Source organism: Tiliqua scincoides, chromosome 1, assembly GCF_035046505.1.
Source record: "Tiliqua scincoides isolate rTilSci1 chromosome 1, rTilSci1.hap2, whole genome shotgun sequence".
Taxonomy (NCBI): Eukaryota; Metazoa; Chordata; class Lepidosauria; order Squamata; family Scincidae; genus Tiliqua; species Tiliqua scincoides.
Window position 1 is genome coordinate 182264800 of NC_089821.1, and position 20752 is coordinate 182285551.

The window sequence follows — 20752 nt, forward strand, 5'->3', positions numbered from 1 at the left end:
CGACGTCATCCACTCGGCCCTCCTTTCGCCACCTGACTCTCCGCGGCGTCTAGCTGGGCATGTGAGCTGGTCACGCGCCTCGTTGCCTGGTGCTGTGCGCGCGCACGAGAGAATCTCGGGGACGGGGTCGCGTGAGTGGCTTGCGAGGTGTGTTCTGCAGGGGAGGGGATCCTGGATATCCAGCCCCCCAGTGGGATTTCGCTCCGCTTCTTTGTCCTGGAAGGAACGCGCCAGTCACCGCCTCTCTGTGGCGCGCGCGCCAGCCTTGCTGCACCATGAGCTCCCTGAAGCTGGGTTCAAGCAACAAGCTCCTTAGCCTAGGCTTTGTGTGTCGTTGTATGCTAGCCATAGGAACAGCAGAGAACTATTTTGGACTTCTCAGTGTTTCTCAACCAGTGGTACTTGAGGTGGTGTCTGTGGTACTTGCTGGACCCCTGCCTCCCCGCAGCGAGACCAGCCACGCAACACAACAAACAGTGATGGAGGTTCGACTTAGTGTGCAGTGCTCCAAAGCCTGCTTTTCGGCACTCAAAAAGCCCTCCCGCTCACCAGGAGCCTTTTATTGGTGTTTGTCATTTTGCATCTGGCCTCCCAACCCAGAAGTAACTGGCAGTGATGTCATTGCCAGTTACTTCTGGTCGCACTTTGAAGAGGTGGACCATGTGAAATGGTACGCCGGAGGGCAAACGTTGAGAAGCACTGCAGTAGTGCATGGATGGATTATGTCAGAAGGCCAGATGCAAGGGAGGGCACCAGGATGAGGTCTCTTGTTATCTGGTGTGCTTCCTGGGGCATTTGGTGGGCCGCTGTGAGATACAGGAAGCTGGACTAGATGGGCCTATGGCCTGATCCATCGGGGCTGTTCTTATGTTCTTATGATTCACACAACAAACGCCCCTTATATGTTTTGTGTATTTTGTATTCCAGCCATAGGAAAAATCAGAGAACGTGACTGCTTGAGGGCTATTTTGGACTAGCTCGTAAGTGCAAATGAAAAATGGGAGGCAGGACCCAATCCTATCTCACTTTCTAGCACTGATGCAGTTGCAATGCAGCCCCAAGATAAGGGAACAAATGTTACCTTGAGGAGGACTCCGTGACTGCACCACCACCACAGAATGCAGTGCATGTCCTGTTTTCACAGCAGCATCAGTACTGGAAAGTTGGATAAGACTGGGCCCTCAGTCTTGTTTTTCAGATTCCCTACAGGTGTTACAGATGTGCCCCAGATATCTCTGACCTGTTTATTCAGACATTATTAGTAGCTGGGAAGCAGAAATAACTGATATTTGCACCTGTGACTGCACCTAACATTTCAGTTGGATTGACAGTTGAGACAGTTGACAATTGGCATCCTTCAGTCTCGGAAGACTATGGTATTGCGCTCTGAATAGTGTTCTGGAACAGTGTCCTCTCCAGTGCGCGAAGCCTGGGTAAAGTAGATATGGAGGACAGACTGTTACCCATGCAGCAAATCCCCCCTCTCCACGTTGCTGAAATGGTCCAATGGAAAGGCAGAAACCAGTACGGTTGGTTCCAGCGACGTCGCAGGAGTTGCCAGAACATGACTGTGTTCAGCCATGAACTGCCTCAGGGACTCTGGCTCCAGATTTTGCCTCGAGGTTGACTCCTGAAGCCTTTTCCATAACTGGATGTAGCTACAAGGCAGTGGAGGTTTGGGATCAGTTTTCCTTCTCTCAGGTGAGCTGCCTTCCCAGGCTGATGAGTCCCATCTACCCGGTAGTCGCTTCTTACGACAAGTACAGCCAAACTGAGGGCCTATTCTTATCCCCAGCCCCAGTCCTCAGTTGGATTAAAGAAAGAGAAAGGAGAGGGCATTTGAGCCCCACTTGCCTACTGAAAAAAATGTCAGAGTCTTAAGAAGTGGCTGGAGTTGCAGTTGTGCAAGCTATAGCCTCCTCCAAGTGAGTGTCTCCCTTGCAGCAAAGGGAGATTGCAGGACAGAAACTTCTTTAAAAAGCCACTATATGAAACCTGGGTAATGGAGCAGCATTAGTCTGCACTGTATCATTTTCAGAAGAAAACATCCATATTGTCCCCTTACTGTGTGTTCTGGTCAGTACAGCTTCCTAAGGACCAAATAAATAGCATACAGACCCTGGCTGGTTCAGTGCAGTTGTGAAGAGCAATCACTGTGGCATTATTTGCTGTTACAGAAGTTGCTGGGAAAATTTGAGTGCAGGCAAAGAGACACTGTGCCCATGCTTGGGTGTTCAGCCTCATGTCACAAGACTGGGTTATCCCAAATTGCCCACTTGCAACAGTGTTTGAACCCTGACATCAGATCCTGTGATATCGGTTACAGAACAATGACCAAGAATTGGGCTTAGTTCTGTCCTGTTTCTCTCTTCATTGCAAGCCCAATGAGAAGCAGTAGTACAGTACCTAGGGCTCTATGGTCCTGATGATTCAGGGTACTGGTTGAAGTCTTTAAGCCATTTCTGTCCAACATTGCATATACACAACAGGGAGCAAATGTGTACATCTGTGGGCCGGGCAAAAATGGGTTAATTAAAGACCTCAGTGCTATTTGAAGGATTGTCTACTCTCACATGAATGCTGTGCACTCATTAAAATCATTGGAAGATACTGTAAACTGTTCTGCATTCTGATGTTACCAGAGCTGCATCTGTATGGTTCACATGGCAGGGTTTTCTTGTCCAAGCTCTAACTTTCCTCACTGGAGGTATGTGAAGCTCCATCCCTTTTGACTTCTGGAGGAAAAATCCATCACGGGTTACAAGCCATGATGTGTATGTGCATCCTCCTGATTTTAGAAATGGGTTATGTCAGAATGCCAGATGCAAGGGAGGGCACCAGGATACAGGTCTCTTGCGGTCCTGTGTGCTCCCTGAGGCATTTGGTGGGCCACTGTGACATGCAGGAAGCTGGACTAGATGGACCTGTGGCCTTATCCAGCAGGGCTGTTCTTATGACTTTCCAGTGTTTAGCTAAGATCTGGCTGTTCCAGTGTGCTTTTGAGCCATTCAGTAACTTTATAATCAAAGTTGAATGTCTGAATGCATAGTAGTAGTACTAGACACTCAAGTTACTTCCACATGTTTACTTAGCTGGCATTTTTCTTATCCATCGTGACTCATGTCATGTGTTTCTTAATGTTTGAATTAGATACATTCATGCATAGCACTCATCTTATTTATGTGCAGTCGCTTTGAACTTCTTGTGCCCCAAGCCCATCTCTGTTTGCAGCTTATAGGCAGTTTTATTTATTGGAGGGGGGGAACGTTGAAAGGGTGTTTCATTTGATTGAAATTATTTTATTCTGTCCAGTCGGTCAGCTTTATAAATGCCTTTTATAGTCTCTTTTGAAATGGGGGAGCATATGAACAACTTCATTATTTTGATTTCTCCTGCCTCCAGGTGGCTGACTTCACATCTATAACTATGTCCGGCACAATAAAAGAAAATATTGAGCTTCAAATAGCAGAATTGGAAATGCTTTTTTCCATGTTTCCCAACAAAGGAGAAATAACTCTTCAGGATGAAAATTGTTTCCTTAATGCTCAGAGGTACTTGAACAATACAAGTGAAGACCTTCCACATAAAATTGAATATTCAGTTGCTGTTACCATTGATGAACCAGAGGTGAGACCATCTGTTTTGCATTGGGGTGCGTTTTTTGCTTTATTTTGAAGAATTCCAGTAAGTTTGATCCTAAACATTTGTTCCAGTATATGCACTTGCAAAAAGATATCAGCCTGAGGCAATATACCATATTACACACTTATAATTGGACTATATTTTACTTTTTTTTTTCTAGGAGTAGGTTTCAAAAACATGAGTGAATCTTACTGTGCTCAATGGACTTACCCCCTAGTAAATGTATTTAGGATTGTAACCCTAATACTGCTTGCTACACTTGGCATTTTTTTTGTTTCTTTTTAAAAAATAAGTATTTTCATCCCTTCCTTAGATTGAGCAAGTAGTCAGTGAAGCAGGAAGATTACACAGAGAAGAGAGCACTATTAAGACGGCACTGCAGCTCTGAATGTGCCACACCACTGAGTAGTGTTGAGCAGTAGGGGCTATCACTTATACTAGTCAGCATCATGCTCTGTATGTGCCAGAATTGGAAGCTCTCCTAGGAGAGCTGGCATAGATTTACACAAATCTTTCTTTTTAGTAAAGGCTTAGTAATGCAAATGGACTGTGGAGGGACAGGTGCACACGATTATGCATATTCCCATTAGTAACTCTATAGCAGCAAAGAAAACAAACATGGGAAAATACTAACAGTTTGTTCAGAAAATAGCTACAAAAGAAAGAAGGAAGAAACCAAAATGAGGTTGTGATATTTTTATTTGAACAAATGTCCCATTTCTGTATGTCCATGAAAGACAAATGCAAGTTTAATTCATTGAGGAACAAGAGAGGCACCAAGAAGAGTAGCATGATAGCTTCATGAAGCTTCTTAATCTCACAGTTTCCTGCCTTTCTAAACTGCCATTGCTAACTATCTTGGAGACATCCAAATCCATGTACCACAAGGTGGTGTTTTCCCTTGCTGCATGGACAAAGGGCTACTACAGGAGTAAATTCACCACCCCACCCAGCAGTCCAGTTTGCATAGGCAGTTCTCCCCCATACTTGATAAGATCTGAAAGTACAGCAGCATGTTAGTGGTTTTCCACTTTTCCTTTGTTAAAGGAACTCAGTTTCCCTCCCACTAACAGTTCTTCAGCAGAGAAAAGGGGAGGGAGTCCGTTAGTACTACTGTTGAGCATATCTAAACTGGAGAGCTATTTGGAATTAAGGACCTGTTTACAGGCAACTCAGACTCATAGGCAGCTATCTGTATGTTTGCCCACAACTGCTGTTGCATGGACAAAATAATGCATGCATGTAATTGGTTACATAATTGTGGGAGGTGTTTGACCTCTGCTGTTGCATGTACTGATGTAGGTGTGTACTTCTGGGTCACACACTGCATTCCCCATGTAAGCTCCCGCATGTTTGAGGTCAAAGTGATTGCATGGAAGCCATAACCACTTGTAAGAACAGGTCCTAACTTGGATAGAAACGAATGAAAAACTTTGAAGCAATATTTTTAGGAGCAACTGTCACTCATTCACTTGGCATACAGTCTATCAATATTAATGAAATTGCAGTTACCAAAGCCTCCACTGTAGCTGGTAACCTTCATTTTGTGCTCTTTTTTTTTTAAACTTCTAGGTGAGAGTAGATTTGCAGGTAACCTTACCCCATGATTACCCTCATGTATCACCACAACTTTTTGCTCGATCAAGTGCTCTAGACAGACAGCAACAACTGCAACTCAACAAGGATCTCACAACTTATGTTGCTTCTTTGGAATTGGGTGAACTTTGCATATGTGCAGCTGTGCAGTGGATACGAGACAACAGCACACCTTATTTACAAAACAGCAAACTATCCTCTGAAAAAGCACCAAAAGAAATAGTACCGAAAATACCCTTCAGTCGAATGTGGATTTACAGTCACCACATATACAGACAAGAGCTAAGGAAAAAGATTTTTGACTCTGCAAAGAAGTTAAATCTGACAGGCTTCTGCCTAACTGGGAAGCCTGGGATCATTTGTGTGGAAGGTGTCAAAGAAAACTGTGAAGAGTTTTGGCATGTTATTAGATACCCCAACTGGAAACACATTTCCTGCAAACATATTGAGAGTGGAGAGATTGAGAGAAATGAGGACAATCTTCATCTCTTTCATACTTTCAAAGATTTACAATTTCAAGCTCATGGTGATTATGGCCTAAGGAATGACTATCACATGGATCTTGGACAGTTCCTAGAATTCCTTAAGGAACATCAAAGTGAACATGTATTTCAGATCTTGTTTGGTGTTGAAGGCAAAAGTTCTGGTAACTAACAAGCAAGTTGTGTTTTTAATTTTGCAGTCTTTGTTAACACTAACTAAATCCATTCATTAATCTGCTGCAATTCAGTTAATAAAAACATTAAGATATAGATGTAGAAAATACACCAAGTAACTTACAAGGACAGCCAAAGAATCCTTGATTAGTATTTGAACAGTTTGTACCTCACAATTTACAACTTAGAGCAGTGACTCTCAAACCTTTTAGCACCAGAACACACCCAAGGGCTGCCGCAGAATAGAGTAGTCCCATTGTGGGGCTACTTCCCTTACCCAGGGGAAGGGGACTAAAGTCTCCTTCTCCCAAGGAGCTGCCAGCAGCTGCCCTGTTGCACACAGGATGCTGCGGCAGCCATTTTCACACCACAGCAGTCCAGGCACAATGGGCAGTTTAGGATTGGCTATTACGTAGTTGAGATTAACGTGCATGTTTGCTAGTTGAGTAATTTTCAGCACAATCCTAAACGTGAACTAAATCACATTGAATTCAATGGAGCTTTCTCCCAGGTATTTGTATATAAGGTTGCAGCCTTCTCAGTTGCATATGATTGAGAACTCAAGCACTTTTCTGATCAGGAACATTCTGAAAGTCTCAAGAGAGAAATTCCATGCTATAGTGTGCAGCCATGCCAAAAGGTCAAACCTAGAGTCAAACGGGTAAAAATGAATACATTTTTATTTACCTCTGTGTAAATAAAAGGCTGCCTATAGGTTTTCTTAGCCATACACCAGCCATTTGGGTGCCATACGTCTGAGGAGAGAAAGGGGGCTGGGAGGTTTTGGAAATGGGATAAGATCCTGTGTGCAAGATTGCTCCTGGTTCCTCCTCCAACTCACTGTTACTCCCCCTTCCAGCCTATGATCCAACCCCTGTGTTGGCTCACCTGCACCGGATGAGATCGCTGGCCATGGCAGTGGACTGCTAGGCTGCTGCAACAAGCAGCAGTGTCTCAAAAATAGCTGTCTGAGGCACATCATCAGAGGCCACTTTACGACAGTGGGACAGTGTCCCGCTGCCATACATTGATTTAGCATTGGACCATCAGTGGTATTTATTTAGCCTTTCATCATGCTATTTCTATACAGTTTCTCTTAATAAAATAGTAAAAGAAATAGCCAAGTAGTATTTTGAACTATTGTACTGATGATACAGTGGATCCTCCTTACCCGCAGATTCAGAACCTGTAGATTTGACCCACCGCTGGTACTGCACCTGTGCCTGGAGGACCCAAGAAGGGACCTCTGGACAGAATCAGAAGTGTCTTCTGGTCATGTCTGGAGGTCTTCTGTGGACCCACCTGCAAATCTCAGTATCCATGGGGAGAGGGGTCCATGAATGCATCCCCCACAGATAACAAGGTCCAACCTGTATGTTGCTGTGTCACTTGGTTGCAGTATTGCATTAAAGCTATACAAAATCATTATTTCATACAGATGTCAAAGTACATCTCTATATATTGTCAGTAGTGAATGTAACATTCTTTTTAAAAAATGCCAAAAAAACTCCTGTGCCTACATTAATTTTTATTCTTAATATATTTGTACTTTTATAGCTTCATTAGCTTACAGTGAAAGAACTATAAAACTTCATAGTCAAAATTAGCATCTTTAAAAGTACTCTGTGCTTTTAAAAAGGAAATATATCCTGAGTTTTTATAACATTTAGCTATAGTTTAACAAAATATGAATATAAGCTAATATCTGAGTGCTCAAGATTGTGCAGGGCTTTGTTTCTGTTAAAATGTTCCAGTTTGTATTTTCATGGCTTCTTTTGGCCAGGTGTAACAGTCTGCCAGAAAACTTTCATAGTCAGTTGTGTAAACCTGGGAACGAATGAATGCTTCCTTGTCTTTTGGCTCAGGGTAGAAAGTTGCTGTCTTGTCCCTGTAGGCTTGCTCTGCAATCTAAGAGAATAAGACAAGTCCCTCTTTGTTAGAATTCTACATAAAGAAATAATGTGGTTAATCATGATGGAAGTTCAAAATTTAATGCCAGCTACCATATTTTCATTGAAGTATAAACAAAGCCATGATCTATCCTAGTCAGAAAATTTAATGCAGCAAGTTTCCTGGAAGAGATCTTTGGTATATATGTTTTAATCCAGTACAGACAACCAATTTGCTCAGTCATGAACATGGCCTTGAAAGTTCCTGAGCCTGCACGCTCCCCTTGCTCCTGTACAGAGCTTGGCTATCGCAATTACGATTTACTAAACCACTGCTCTGGTGTATCCAAACCTGAAGTTGTTTAACTGTAGTTTACAAACCACAATTAAGCCAGGATGTGAAAATATGATGTGAAATTGAGATTTCAATTTCACATATTTTAGTTTGTACACCACAGCTGAAACAGTTCTGGATTTCAATGAGTCATGGACCTGTAGTTTAACTAATCATAATCATAAGAACATAAGAAGAGCCCTGCTGGATCCAGGACCCATCTAGTCCAGCTTCCTGTATTTCATAGTGGCCCACCAGATGCCTCACAGCTCAATCCTGAGCTGCCCGGAGCACCCAGGCTTGGCGGCACCGAGAAGGGCTACCACCGGTTCCTGCGCCTCGGGAGAAGGGGATGTTCGTCCCCTTCCTCCAAGTAAGGTAAGCAGCCCCGCAATGCACTTGTGTAGGGCACGCAGCCCTCCACGAGCGCCCTGGATCCTGCAGAGCACAGCTCCACAGATCCTCCTCCTGCCCACCCACCCCTTGGCATGCCTCCTCCCTGCCCTCTCTCTGCCCCCACCATCCTCCCCCCTCTGTGGAACACCTCCCCACCCCGTCCACTTCCCTGCCTCCCATTCCACTACTCTGCGGTCCAGGAGACCACCAAGCCACGGAAGCTGGGCGACCACCCAAGGTAACCCAGCACCGGCTGGTGCTGGGCTAGCACCAGCGGGAGCCCGGCAGTGAGCCCTGCAAACTTGCCTTATGGCACGTTTGTGACTGGTCAGTGGCACGGCTATGTGCCGCCGACCACAGGATTGGGCTCTCAGAGAGCACACAAAATACTTGCATCTCAATGCCACTCCCCAGCACCTGGCATTCTATTTACCATTCTATTTACCCTCAGACACACACACCCCAACGAAGACACCAAACCGCAGCCTGGAAGGCCACATCCGGCCCCCAGGCCTTATGTTTGACACTCCTGTTTTAAACAGTAGCCGGGAGAAACATTTTTCTTTCACCTTATAGCTATATGAGAAAGCATCAATTCTCTACACCTAGATGAAGGTTTACTAAACACATAACTGCAGTCAGCTTCATTTTTTTCCACTTCCCAAAATTAAATACTACATTTCACAAATACTTTTTCAACAGAAAAAAATCTGCAATACTGCCATGCAGCTATTCATCTATATTTACAATAAAATACTACAGACCCTGTGACAACTCCGTAGTAATTCTTTGCTTTGAATTTGTTTTCTGATAGCCCAATCCTAACCTGCACTGGAACAAGTAGGCCAACTGGCCTGCACTGTATCCAGAGCAGGTTAGGTGCAGGCTAGAGGTGAACTGAGGGTTAAGGAGATATTTTTTCCCTTACCCCATGTCAAGCCTCAGCCTGCCCTATGAGGAGTCTACTTGGAACTGCACTAGCCATTTCGCTGGTGCAAATCCAAGCAGCCTGTGTAAGGCTGCAAGGCTGGGGAGTGGAGGTTAGAATTCGAACCTGTGCCACTGGCTCTGATCCCCACACAGGCTGGCGCAGTTGAATGTAGCACCAGGCAGCACAGGGGGTAAGAGAAGTTGGTGGGAGGATGTTCCGGGGTGGGGAAGAGGCATTTCTGGGCAGGAACAGGCAGAACGGGAAGGATCAGGACTGGAAAGGGGTGGGATTGGTTGCGGCAGCACATGCCATATCCTACTCCCAGGCCTCAGCCCTGCATGGGCTGCTCGGAATTGTCCCAACTAAATAGATCCAAGTAATCCCATCGGGTAGCCTGGGGTGTTACATGGGGTAAGGAGAAAAATATCTCTTTACCTGGAGAGATCTCCAGCAGCCTCCAACCCTGTGTTGGATACAGAGTAGACCACTAAATGTTTTCAGTTGGGATAAAAACCCTTTTATTGTACTGACAACTGCACATGATTTAGAAAAATGGTTTTGTGTGGGATTTTTTTCCCTACAAAATGAGACGGAATCTTCTAGGATTGTTATTGAAAGGGTTGGCCACACAAAGGATGTTCAATCTCAACATGAGAAGTCTACATAAAGGTGTTTTGATATCTATAAAATATATGCATTATCAGTCTGAAGAAACTCTTTCACCTGCAGTTGGAATCAATGAGCTTTAATGAACACAGTATTTTTCTTTAAAATCTGGTATTTCCATAAGATTATCTATCACCCTGGCAATAAAAATGAGAACTAGCAAACCTTTATGAAATAAAAAAGAAACGGGCCGGAGAGTGAGCCATATCCAATTGCCCTTGGCAAAATATTTGCAGTGCCATAAAACCTATGGCTCACCTGTGAACCTCATTTCATTGGCTTTGGGGAAAGAAACCTTGTCTGGGCCTTGTGTTAACCTGTTCAAAAGACTGCTAAAGAGGAGAATGGTTCCCATCTAGCTAATTTCATGAAAGGAGCCAACAGGTGGCATGGGGTTGGCCAGTAAGCAGATGAGCATGCTACCATTCTTTACATGTATTATACATGCTTGTGTGTAAATGACTAAAGCCAGTTTGAAAAGATTTACTAGAAAAATGACAAGCATGGCATAATTATATGATAGTTAATTACACCATTTTGTAAGTGTATTTTTATTTCAAGAACTGTAGAATGAACTTACTTTCACAGCAACTTTCACAGAGACGTCTTGAATCGAACTTAAGGGTGGGTACAAACGCCCCTCCTCTAAATTCTTCTGTGAAACCATGTGAGCAATAACCTGTGAATGAACAAAAAAAAAAAAGGACATTTAGTTGTAGGCTATCATTATAGAAAAATATTTAAAAAACACAAGGTCACAGCACAAATGTCAAGAGGTAGATTTAAATTACAATTTTGCTATGGCAAAGTGGCTTTTTCCCCTTCTCAGCTATGTGCAGATCTTTCAAATAAGTACATGACCACCTTTACATTGGTCATGTCTTAGCTTCAGTGGTGGAACGAAACACAGGAGGAACAGAGCAGTGCTCATCACCCTGAAAATCTCTCATGACCCTAAGCCCTTTTACCCTTAAAAAAAAGTGATCTTTGATATTCCCTTACCCCAAGATGAGGGAATAACTGCAGGGATACATGCAGGGGATAACTGAACTAGTGAATTGTTGCTTCTTATCTCCTGGATTCTCTTTTGTGAGAGCTTTTGGTCTGAAATGGGTGCTATCATTTTTCCTGCAGGTTAAAAGAATCAAAATTGAATTCAGTAGTGACCTTTCACTTGGCCTTTACTAAACTGACCTATTCTAAGCGCCCCACCACTGCCTGAGGTCATTGTAATGAAATGACAAAGATGTGGTTCCAAGCTTACATGTTTGCAGGGGTGTTGTATTTGTGGAAGGGGTTGTTATGTGAATACAACTCTCCTGTTTTTTGGAGCACGGTAGTAAATGTGAATTCAGGCTACAAATCTTGTGAAATATATAATCTCTGAGTCAGGAAATGAGGTGACCAAAGGCATAGAAAGGTACAGTAAGGTAATTTTTTACTGGGGTGGCTTGAAAAAAAAGTTTCAAGCGTTATGAGAATGATAAGAGTTATGGGAATGATACAAGTAGCTAGGTAACCTGCTAAGTATTGCGAAGTACAGTTGCAACCTTTTTATACACTGATTTTTTGCCTGCAGATTTATCTCAACGCAAACGGGGGGGATTCAAACACACCTTTGCCTCCTTTGCTGATGTCTCGCTCTGTTTCAAGACAGCCCAAAACATCGCAAAAAAGCTGGGCCTTGCACAGGCACAGAAGTAGCCCTGGAGCCATGAAAGAGGCTCTGGAAGATTAAGACTCTTTGGAGCCCCTGAGCCATCAAAGAGGCAAGCGCAGAAGACTCCACAAGAATAAATAAGAATCTTGTGGGGAGAAGGGAAGCCAAGGGAAAAACCTCTGTAGCCAGAATGGGTGCAGCAAAGAGTCATTATGCCACACGCATTTCAAGAGTCTACATATGCAAACAAAACACAATAAGGACCTCAAAGTTCGAGGCATCCAGACCAGGGTACCAGTCTTCAATCTTGAATAAAATGCAAAAGTTCCAGCCTTAGCATGGGTAAAGAACAAACAGGATTGTTTAATAGTGGCTAGGATTTCACTTGTCTGAAATTGTAGGCAATTTCTCTACTGGGTCTCTGAACAGCCGCACTACATTAGAGATACCAAAGAATTTTGAACACAGAAAATGCTACAGTAAATCATTAACAAAAAAAATATTTGCACACATAGGAACTTTGGAATCTTCCAGATAGCAATGCCCAGGGGAGTACTTGACTCCTTCTCCTCTTGTCAAAAAGACTAACATGAAAGAAATCCTCCATATTTTTCTTTTTCAAATCCATGTCTAAGAGATTCCACTGTGACCCCTGGGGAGTAAGCTGATGATTGCACAGGAAGAGAGCCATTTTGCCTGTGATGGGAACTGAACCCCAGGGCAAGTTGTGATGGCTCATTGTATATGCCAATGCAAAGAGGAACTGGAAGTGGTAAGAGAAGAGCTGCAGAAAGAGGCTGTAATCTGCAAGGTAAGTGCTAAGGGTAAAAACTCGTGTAAAGTTTTGTTCTCAGGACTTTGGCCATGCCGAGTATTTTTCTGTGGTCCTGATTTCCATTCCTTGTTGACTCATTTTCTAACATACTTCTGTTTCAAGGCCCAGTCCCATTAGCATTAATGAAGCATTATTTTTTATTCAGAGAACTATTAGCCAGCACAAGAAGGGTTATAATAATTTAATACTTAACACACAAGGAAGATTTCACTTTTTCTTTTCAAAGTCAACAAAAAATACTGAATAGCTGCCATTTTCATCATCATTCAAGTAGTTTTGTACTTTAAAATCCACAAGGGGGAGCTAAAGTAGTTAAGACAAAGAGCAAGAAATCCTGGCAGTCATGGTTTTCCCCAGGACAGATTGGCCTTTCTGGCCACATAGCATTCATCCTGCAATTTGACTAGTTCTAAGCTCTCATTAAGTTCTGCTTTGATGACAAAATCACCATGTAGCGTAAGAATGCAGTCTGCCCTGTGAGATAGTTGAATAATGACAATTTCTGAAATGAATAGAAATTTTTTCCCTAACTTTCTTGCACTATGCACTATGACAGGTACAGAAGGCAGCATGTAAAAGCAATGTGTATTTAGGCAAGGTACTGACACTAGGCCAGTGGAAACATTTTTTCCCTTCCCTTTCGTTAGCAGATCCCTCTCTGTCACATCACAAACTACTTTTGAAATGCCACTCATTTTCCACAGCAGTTTAGCATGCGGGTCTGCTTTTTGAGAAGATGTCTGAGCAACCTTGGGCTCACCTAGTGAAAGCTAAATTTCTCAGCATACAGAGTAAGGCCAATGCTTTTCAAGAGGATGAGCGCAAATGTAAAAGGCACCAGACACCTCTTAAAATCCTGCCTACAAGCAGATTTTTCTAAAGTGGATACATCATAGCTAATGCAGCTATTCTTTAAATGGTAAAACAAGTTCATTTGTTACATTGCAATCCAAGAGCGAGCACATATTAATGAAATTCTAATAGGATTATCTCTGGAGTTACTTGACCAGAGCATGTACAGTTGCAAGAATAATTCATTAGCTCATAATTCTTTGACATTTTAGTTCTGTTGGTCAGGCTTAGAAGAATGTTCCTTGTCATCACAGTGAAACTAATTACAATTACAGCACTACAGCTTACACAGTCCAAAATTTATTCTCCCAAATATCAAAGCTCTATTTTACTTGGCATGAGAGTAAGAACACCTGAAAACAAAGTTCTGTTCCTACAATGACTGAACTGTCTCTTTTATTAGCTTTAACTGGAAAGGTGACAAATTAAGAGACACATGGTTGCAAACACGTACTGTAGATCCCAGTGTTCAACTCTTTTCCCATCCTTCTACACACAGGTCTACAGACAGCACTGCTAGCCTAAACACACTATGGCAAGAATGCAAAAAGGCCCTGTTGGGTCAGAACAGTGGCCTATCTCTTTCAGCATCCTGTTTTCTACAGTGGCCCACCAGTTGCTTCTGGAAAGCCCAGAATTTCTCACCCACCTTTGCTCCCCTGCAATTAGTATTAGCACATAGACATCATGCCTAGTAGCCATTGATTGACTTATCTAACCCTCTTTTAAAGCTATATACAGCTAGTAGCCATCACTACATTTTGTGTCAGACTTCCACATATTAATTATTCCCTGTATGAAGAATTACTTATCTTTTTGGTCACAATGAATCTTCTGCTACTCAGTTTAATTGGATGACACTTGGTTCAGATGTTGCAAGAATTCCATGCAGAATTTTATAGGTCTTGATTATGTTCCCCTTCAAGCACTTTTTTCCAAGCTAAAAAGCCCAAACTCTGTAACCTCTTTTTCTAAGAAACATACAGGTTGAGCCTCATTATTCATGTGGGTTCCTTTCCAAGCACTCACATGGATGGCCAAAAATGCACTATAGCAAATCAATTTAAAAAACAAAGTCTCTTTGTTCCAGTGATTTAAAAACAGCCTTGCTGACTTTTTGACTCTAAAATAAGTCATTAAGACAACAATCCATCAATCAGTAGTCCTCCTAGTGCTTCACTCAGTCCCTCCCTTCACCAGTGCAAAGGGATCACCTTTCATTCACCTGCTCAGGGAGAAGGGAGGGGTCTGCTGGGGAGAGAAGGATGGACTGATGGATTGTCTGATTGGCTGATGGATTGTCAGCCAGCTGCCCTCTCTCTCTCATTAAGGAGGCTATTGTTAAAGGACTGTTCAGTTTTTAAAACTGATTTTAAAGGGGTGCATTTTTCCCCTTCTCCAGGGATCAGCACATTCCTTCTCATTTGCAGGGGCCATTCGTGTTGAGTCAAATCAGTGTATAAAAAATCTGTGTATAAATAGGCTGGACCTGTACTCCAGTGTTTTGATCATTGCAATTGTCCTCTTTAGCATCTTTCTAGACCTACAATGTTCTACCTGAGGTGTGTCAAGTAGAACCGTATATAGCATTCCAAATAAAGCCATGCTATATTGGGGCATTATAATATCAGCAGTTTTATTTTCAACACCTTTCTAATGACCCTAGTGTTGAATATGCCTTTGTTACAGCTGCCACACAATGGGTCAATGTCTTCACTGAGCTATCATAACCTCCTTTCTGGATCATCAACAGTTAAGACCCTATCAATATACGTATGTGTATATGTGAAGTTGGAATTCTTTTTTTCTCCAAAGGGGCATAACTTTATACTTACTTAGATTGAACATATTTGCAATTTGGTTGCCCATTCACCCAGTTTAAAGAGATTCTTTTGCAGCTTTAATTTTCACCATCCTGAAAGTTTGGTGTCATCTGCAAACCTGGCCACCTCATTGTTTACCCCTAACTCCAGATCATTTATGAATAGGTCAAAAAACACCAGTCCTTTCACAAGCAAACATGAAGGCTCTTCATCACTTGTCACCTCTATTTGCCTCAGTTATTCAGACTCCATCCCTGAAAATCTCTGTTCAGAACTGGGTATCTGCCCGACGTCTTGTGTATAGAAACTGGCCTCAAAGAATTCATTCAGCTTCTCTGCAATCTCTATATCCTTTAAGCTTCCCTTTTATTCCCTCATTATCTAACAGTCCAATTGCCTGCAAAAGCAGGCAGGTTTCCTGTTTTTGCTATATTTTAAGAAGTTTTTATTGTCTAGATGTTTTTGGCCACACACTCCTCATATTCTTTTTTGCCTCCATTATGGTCAACTTACATTTCTTGTGCCAGAGTTTGTGTTCCTTTTTGTTCTTCTCATCTGGACAAGACCTCCATTTTCTGAAGGAGGCTTTCTTGCCTTTTATAGTTTGACTCCACTCATGAGCCACATTGGCAGCCTCTTGGACCTGGTGGTGCCTTTCCTACTTCATGGTATATGTTCTAGTTGTGTTTATGTGATATGGTTTTAAATACAGGTACAGCCTATTTATCCGTGTTAGTTCCGTTCCGTGACTCATCGTGATTAACAAAAAACGAGTTGTGCTAAATCCCATAGAGTTACGCAAATACAGCCTGCAGCCTGACACTTCCAGATGGAAGGAAACTAAGGCAGCTGTTATCAATCCCCTCCATCCCTTTCACATGTGGGATCCTGAGCTTGCTTGGGAGTCCTCTGTGTTCTAGGCAGCCTCCCGAAAGCACTGCAGGTTCTCCTCCCCTTCACTGCTGCCGCTCCTGCAGCCCTCCCTGGCCGCAGCCATCATGGAAACACCTCTGCCCCAGAGCATTCTGGGACTTGTAGACTGGCTATCTGCTCACCCTCACCTCTCTCTCCAAGGCTCGGTGCAAACTCCCAGGGTTTTTTAAAGCAATCCCCTCTGTTGCTATTGCGTGTGCGTATGCGTGTGCGGGTGCGTGTGAGACCCTCTTCACTTTTCAGATTCCTTTTTATTAGTCCCTCCATTTTTGAGAAGTTCCTTCTTTGGAGTTAAAGATGCTTGTGTTGGACTTCCTTGGCAACTTTCTAGTTACATATGCATTGACCTGGACAGCACTACAGTCACTGTTCCCTAAAAGTTAACAACACTTACATCTTGCACTAGATACTGGGTTCAACACAGGATTAAGTCCAGGGTCACATTTCCAACCAGGGCACAGTCATTTAGAGTGCAACACTGAGTGCTAAATTGGCCAACCAAGTCCCATGTGTGGCCAAGGAGTGTCACAAACGTGCTGTGAGGCATGACTGTGCCTCCTTTTGAGTTAGGGAGGATGGTGCAAGGATAAGTGCTGGCCTCCCCACACCAGATCAAGCCCCAGTGGCTGTACAGTCATGCAGCCAGCAGGTTGCCTACATAGGGGTTAAGAAGGGTGGGATATTTCATGGGTGTTTGGGGGCATGGGAGGGCAGGCAAACTGGGCCTGGGAAGGTGGTGGGAATAGCCTCCAGCACCTAGGCCAGATCCTACCCCCCCCTTCTGAGCTACCCAGCCTTACACTGGTGTGCTCAGATCTGCAGCAGCAATTTAACTGGTACAGATCTGAGTAGCTTCATTGAGGTGGCTGGAACAGAAGTCTCCTTACTGCAAGTTGCACCAGGATACAGCACAGGCTAGGATTGGGCTGCCAGTATATCAAAAAAATGTGCGCTGTTTCCCTCTCTCTGTGTGTGAATGGGCATGTGTATCATAAACATGACTTTATTTAGTCTATGTAAGGGTAGTTGAAATTACCCATTACTACAACACTTTCTCTTTTAGATAGGTTCTTGATTTCTTTCACCAAGTCAGGATCATCCACAGCAGTTTAAAAAGGAGGGCTATAACAAGGCTCTAGTACTAAATTACTTGCCCCTTTTATTGTCACCCACAGTGATTCTATGGAGGTGTTTGGTCCCCCCCCCCAAGTTTTCTAGTTTATTGGATTCAATACTCTTTTTCTATATAGAACTATATAGAACTACACAAGCCCTAATACACTCCTCCCTTCTTTTTCTATGGAGCTGATATCTTGGAATAGCTATTGGTTCTCTCCATTCCATCAGGTTTCATCAATGTCCATAATATCTACAGTCTGTTCTTTTTTTTTGCATCACACCAGCTCTCCATCCCACCCACCCCCACCACCTGACGAGGAAAATGTACTGAGCCCTATGGAAAGTGAAACTGAGCACATGTGCACCTTTACTTGTGAGTAGGCAAATGTGCCTGGGCTTCTTTTAAAGGCCAGGTAAAGCGGAATGCAAGATTACCAGAATGGTCCCGATCTGATGAACAAATGGTCCAGAAGGCAATTCCCCCTATAGCTAAAAAGGATAAAAACAGAGGCTTGAGCACCTACTAAGGTGAAACTGTTTGTTTTTAAGTCTCCAAAAGCTAGGTGAGTCCTGATACAGTGTCATTTTAAAAAGTGGGTCTTGGTGCTAAAAAGTCTGGGAACCACTGAATTTATATAGCATCAGACCACAGAGTTCAGCATTCTGACTTCAACAAGAACCAGCCAGATATCCTAGATATCACACAGGTCAGATATCCTAGAAAGCACATAGACAAGTATGTTGTAATAGCTATGCCTTGTTTTCCATCCAGCAGTCAGGGCCTTCATTTGGTATGTTACACCCAATATCCTCTAATGAATCTGGCTTCCACAAATTTGCCAAATTCTTTTCAAAAAAACCTGTCTGAGCTGGTGGCCAAAAAATACCTGTCTAAGGGCCCAATCCCATCCAACTTTCCAGCATCAATGCAAGGGAACAATCATTCCCTTCCCTTGAGGAAACCTCAGTGACTGCCCCCCAATGCAGGATGCAGTGACAGCTCCACTGGTACGACTGCATCAGTGCTGGAAAGTTGGATAGGATTGGACCCTGAGTTGGTGACCATTACCACGCATTGTGGTAATGAATTCTCCAACTTCATTATGTGTTTTGGGCAGACATAAAATACTTCCTTTTTCACAGATCACACATAATTACTCAAATCCACTAGAAATGTGAATGTGCTGTTATCTCCTTGACACTGTTTTACTGCATGATTGAAACCAGTTAGAAGAGCTTTTATGGCTGGTGCCTGTTTATCCAACCTGGAATCATTAATGTAGTCTAGGCTATGCAGACAGTACACTTGGCAAATCACCTATATAGCAAAATGCACGAAACTTTGCCATAGCCCAGTGATTTTCAACCTTTTTTATCTTACAGCACACTGACAAGGCAATAAAATGGTCAAGGCACACCACCAGGTTTTTGACAATTGACAAGGCACACCATGCTGCCAGTGGGGGCTCACATCTCCCACTGGCCCTATTAATAAATGACCTTCCCCCAAATTCCTGTGGCATACCTGTGGACAACTCATGGCATACCAGCGTGCCATGGCACAGTGGTTGAAAATGGCTGCCATAACCAGTGACTTAGGAGATTGTGTCAAAGTATTTTTTTTTATACTTTCCCCCCTTGCTGCTGCTGCTAAAATTGCCTGAAAGGAAGCCAGTTTTTGCTGACTGTCTCAAGTTTGACATTTGAGAAACTTTTTTGATCCAGTGTGCACCCCACCTTTTATTTAGCAAGTTTCCAAAGCATTTTACAAACTACACATAAATCGTTTCACCAAACCAAATGCACCAGTTCTAGAATAAAAAGGAATCTATTTTAAAATAGTCATAGTAGTTTTGGACAGTGAATGCAGAGTGCCATATCCAACTGAAATTATAGGGGAAGATTTTAGCAAGAAAGATAAAATTAACAGAGTTCCTCTGCAAGGATCTCTGCCCATTTTGGATGGCAAAACCCAGTGGAAAGAATCTGGGCCTTTAACCGAGTTTTGTACGTAGCAGGTGTGAATGGTTCCCTGAGGAAGACATTACTGGTAAATTTTATACCCAGCTTGATAAAACTGCTGGTGAAATTTTTGACAAGTAAATCTTACAGCTTCCATTTCAAAGAGGACAAAAGGAGCCAGAACAGCCATGAAGTTGTTGCCAAGACAATTTCTACCAGTTCTCTAAACAAAATTCAGTGTACTTCATGATTTCATACTTTGAAATGACAGACTCAGAAGTCACTTTTTCTCTCTCAAGGCAACATGAGACGTTCACTAGGAGACAGGCTGGGAAAGAAGGATCTAGAATTCACTGTAGAATATATTACATCAGTGGTTCCCAAACCGGTTCCCTTTAAGGGGAATGGCCTAGAAATTGACAGCAACATGATATGGACTATTGTGCTGCTGCCAGGTAGGGAGGGAGATTTTAACCTCACCTGGGAGGACTCTAGGCCTCTCCGTAGGGTCTAGGGAGCCTATGACCCCCTCCACAGCCCTCCTGACAGCTGCAAACTACTGTTTAAAAAAAGCACTTCCAATTTCACAATGAAAACAGGAAGTAGTTTTTTTTTTCTTTTTTACAGGAGTTTGAAGTTGCTGGGAGGGCTGCATAGGCTCACCAGACCCTCCAGAGAGCCTGAGCAACCCCCAGATAAATTTACAAAACATTTCCCCTCTCCTGCAAGCAATGACAGGGTTCCCAAAGTCAGAGTAGGACTTTGGGAACCACTGTATTACATTGTTTTATGTATACAGTCTCTAGCAGAAGTTGTTGAATATGATTCCCTGTCTTTGGTCTCCATATGACAAATAAATAACACCTGAAGAGTTACTTTTTCAAGCTATCTTTGAAAGAAGTAAATGTGTCATCAAAGAGTTCAGCAGTGTAATCCTATACAGGTGTGTATCGCTTAACAGCCATCCGCTTAACAATGGACCACATGACTATCTCCAGCAGCCTGTACAGCCAGCCAGTCTGGCAAGGAGTGTCCGTTTACACAACAAAGGCTGTGTAAAGGCTGTGATTGGGCTGAATGTTTGCTTAATGACCTAATTGCATAACAACAGGGATAGGAGAAGGTATCCCCATTGTTAAGTGATACACACTTTTATATGCTTACTCAGACATAGGTCCTAATGTGTTCATTGGGGCTTACTCTTAGGTAGGTGTGTACAAGATTCCAGCCCAACTGTTCTCATTTTAAGAAGTCAATGTTTTAAAAAGCAGTTTATTGCAGCAAGAAGTGAAATTCTGAAGGCAGTTATCAGACTGTTCCTCACTGTCACCACTCTTTCTCTAACCAGCTTCCTATGTAGTAATCTCTTTTTAAAAAGCAGTCCTCTCTCATGCATGCTGCTTCAATCATCAAACAAGAATTCTATGACAGAATAATGGTTAAATTTCTGGCAAACCA

The 20752-nt window shown here is 42.9% G+C and overlaps 2 protein-coding genes across 3 annotated transcripts in view; one reads left to right on the top strand and one right to left on the bottom strand.

The window, feature by feature from the left end:
- Window positions 1-58: 58 nt before the first annotated feature.
- Window positions 59-9287, top strand: RWDD2A (RWD domain containing 2A). Of its 2 annotated transcripts, none has more exons than XM_066612482.1 (3): window positions 59-147; window positions 3403-3627; window positions 5215-9287. In XM_066612482.1, exons 2-3 carry the CDS (start codon window positions 3427-3429, stop codon window positions 5890-5892), a joined length of 879 nt encoding a protein of 292 aa, XP_066468579.1. In that variant the 5' UTR covers window positions 59-147; window positions 3403-3426; the 3' UTR covers window positions 5893-9287. The 2 variants fall into 2 exon arrangements, with proteins under 2 accessions (XP_066468579.1, XP_066468580.1); XM_066612483.1 differs by lacking the exon at window positions 59-147 and adding an exon at window positions 635-1701.
- Window positions 7190-20752, bottom strand: part of ME1 (malic enzyme 1) — a 144211-nt gene continuing 130648 nt past the window's right edge. Inside the window, exons 13-14 of the mRNA XM_066612481.1 lie at window positions 10691-10789; window positions 7190-7802 (exon numbers count right to left, since the gene is read on the bottom strand). Coding sequence (XP_066468578.1) covers window positions 7635-7802; window positions 10691-10789 — 267 coding nt within the window. The 3' untranslated portion in view covers window positions 7190-7634. The remainder of the gene's footprint in view (window positions 7803-10690; window positions 10790-20752) is intronic.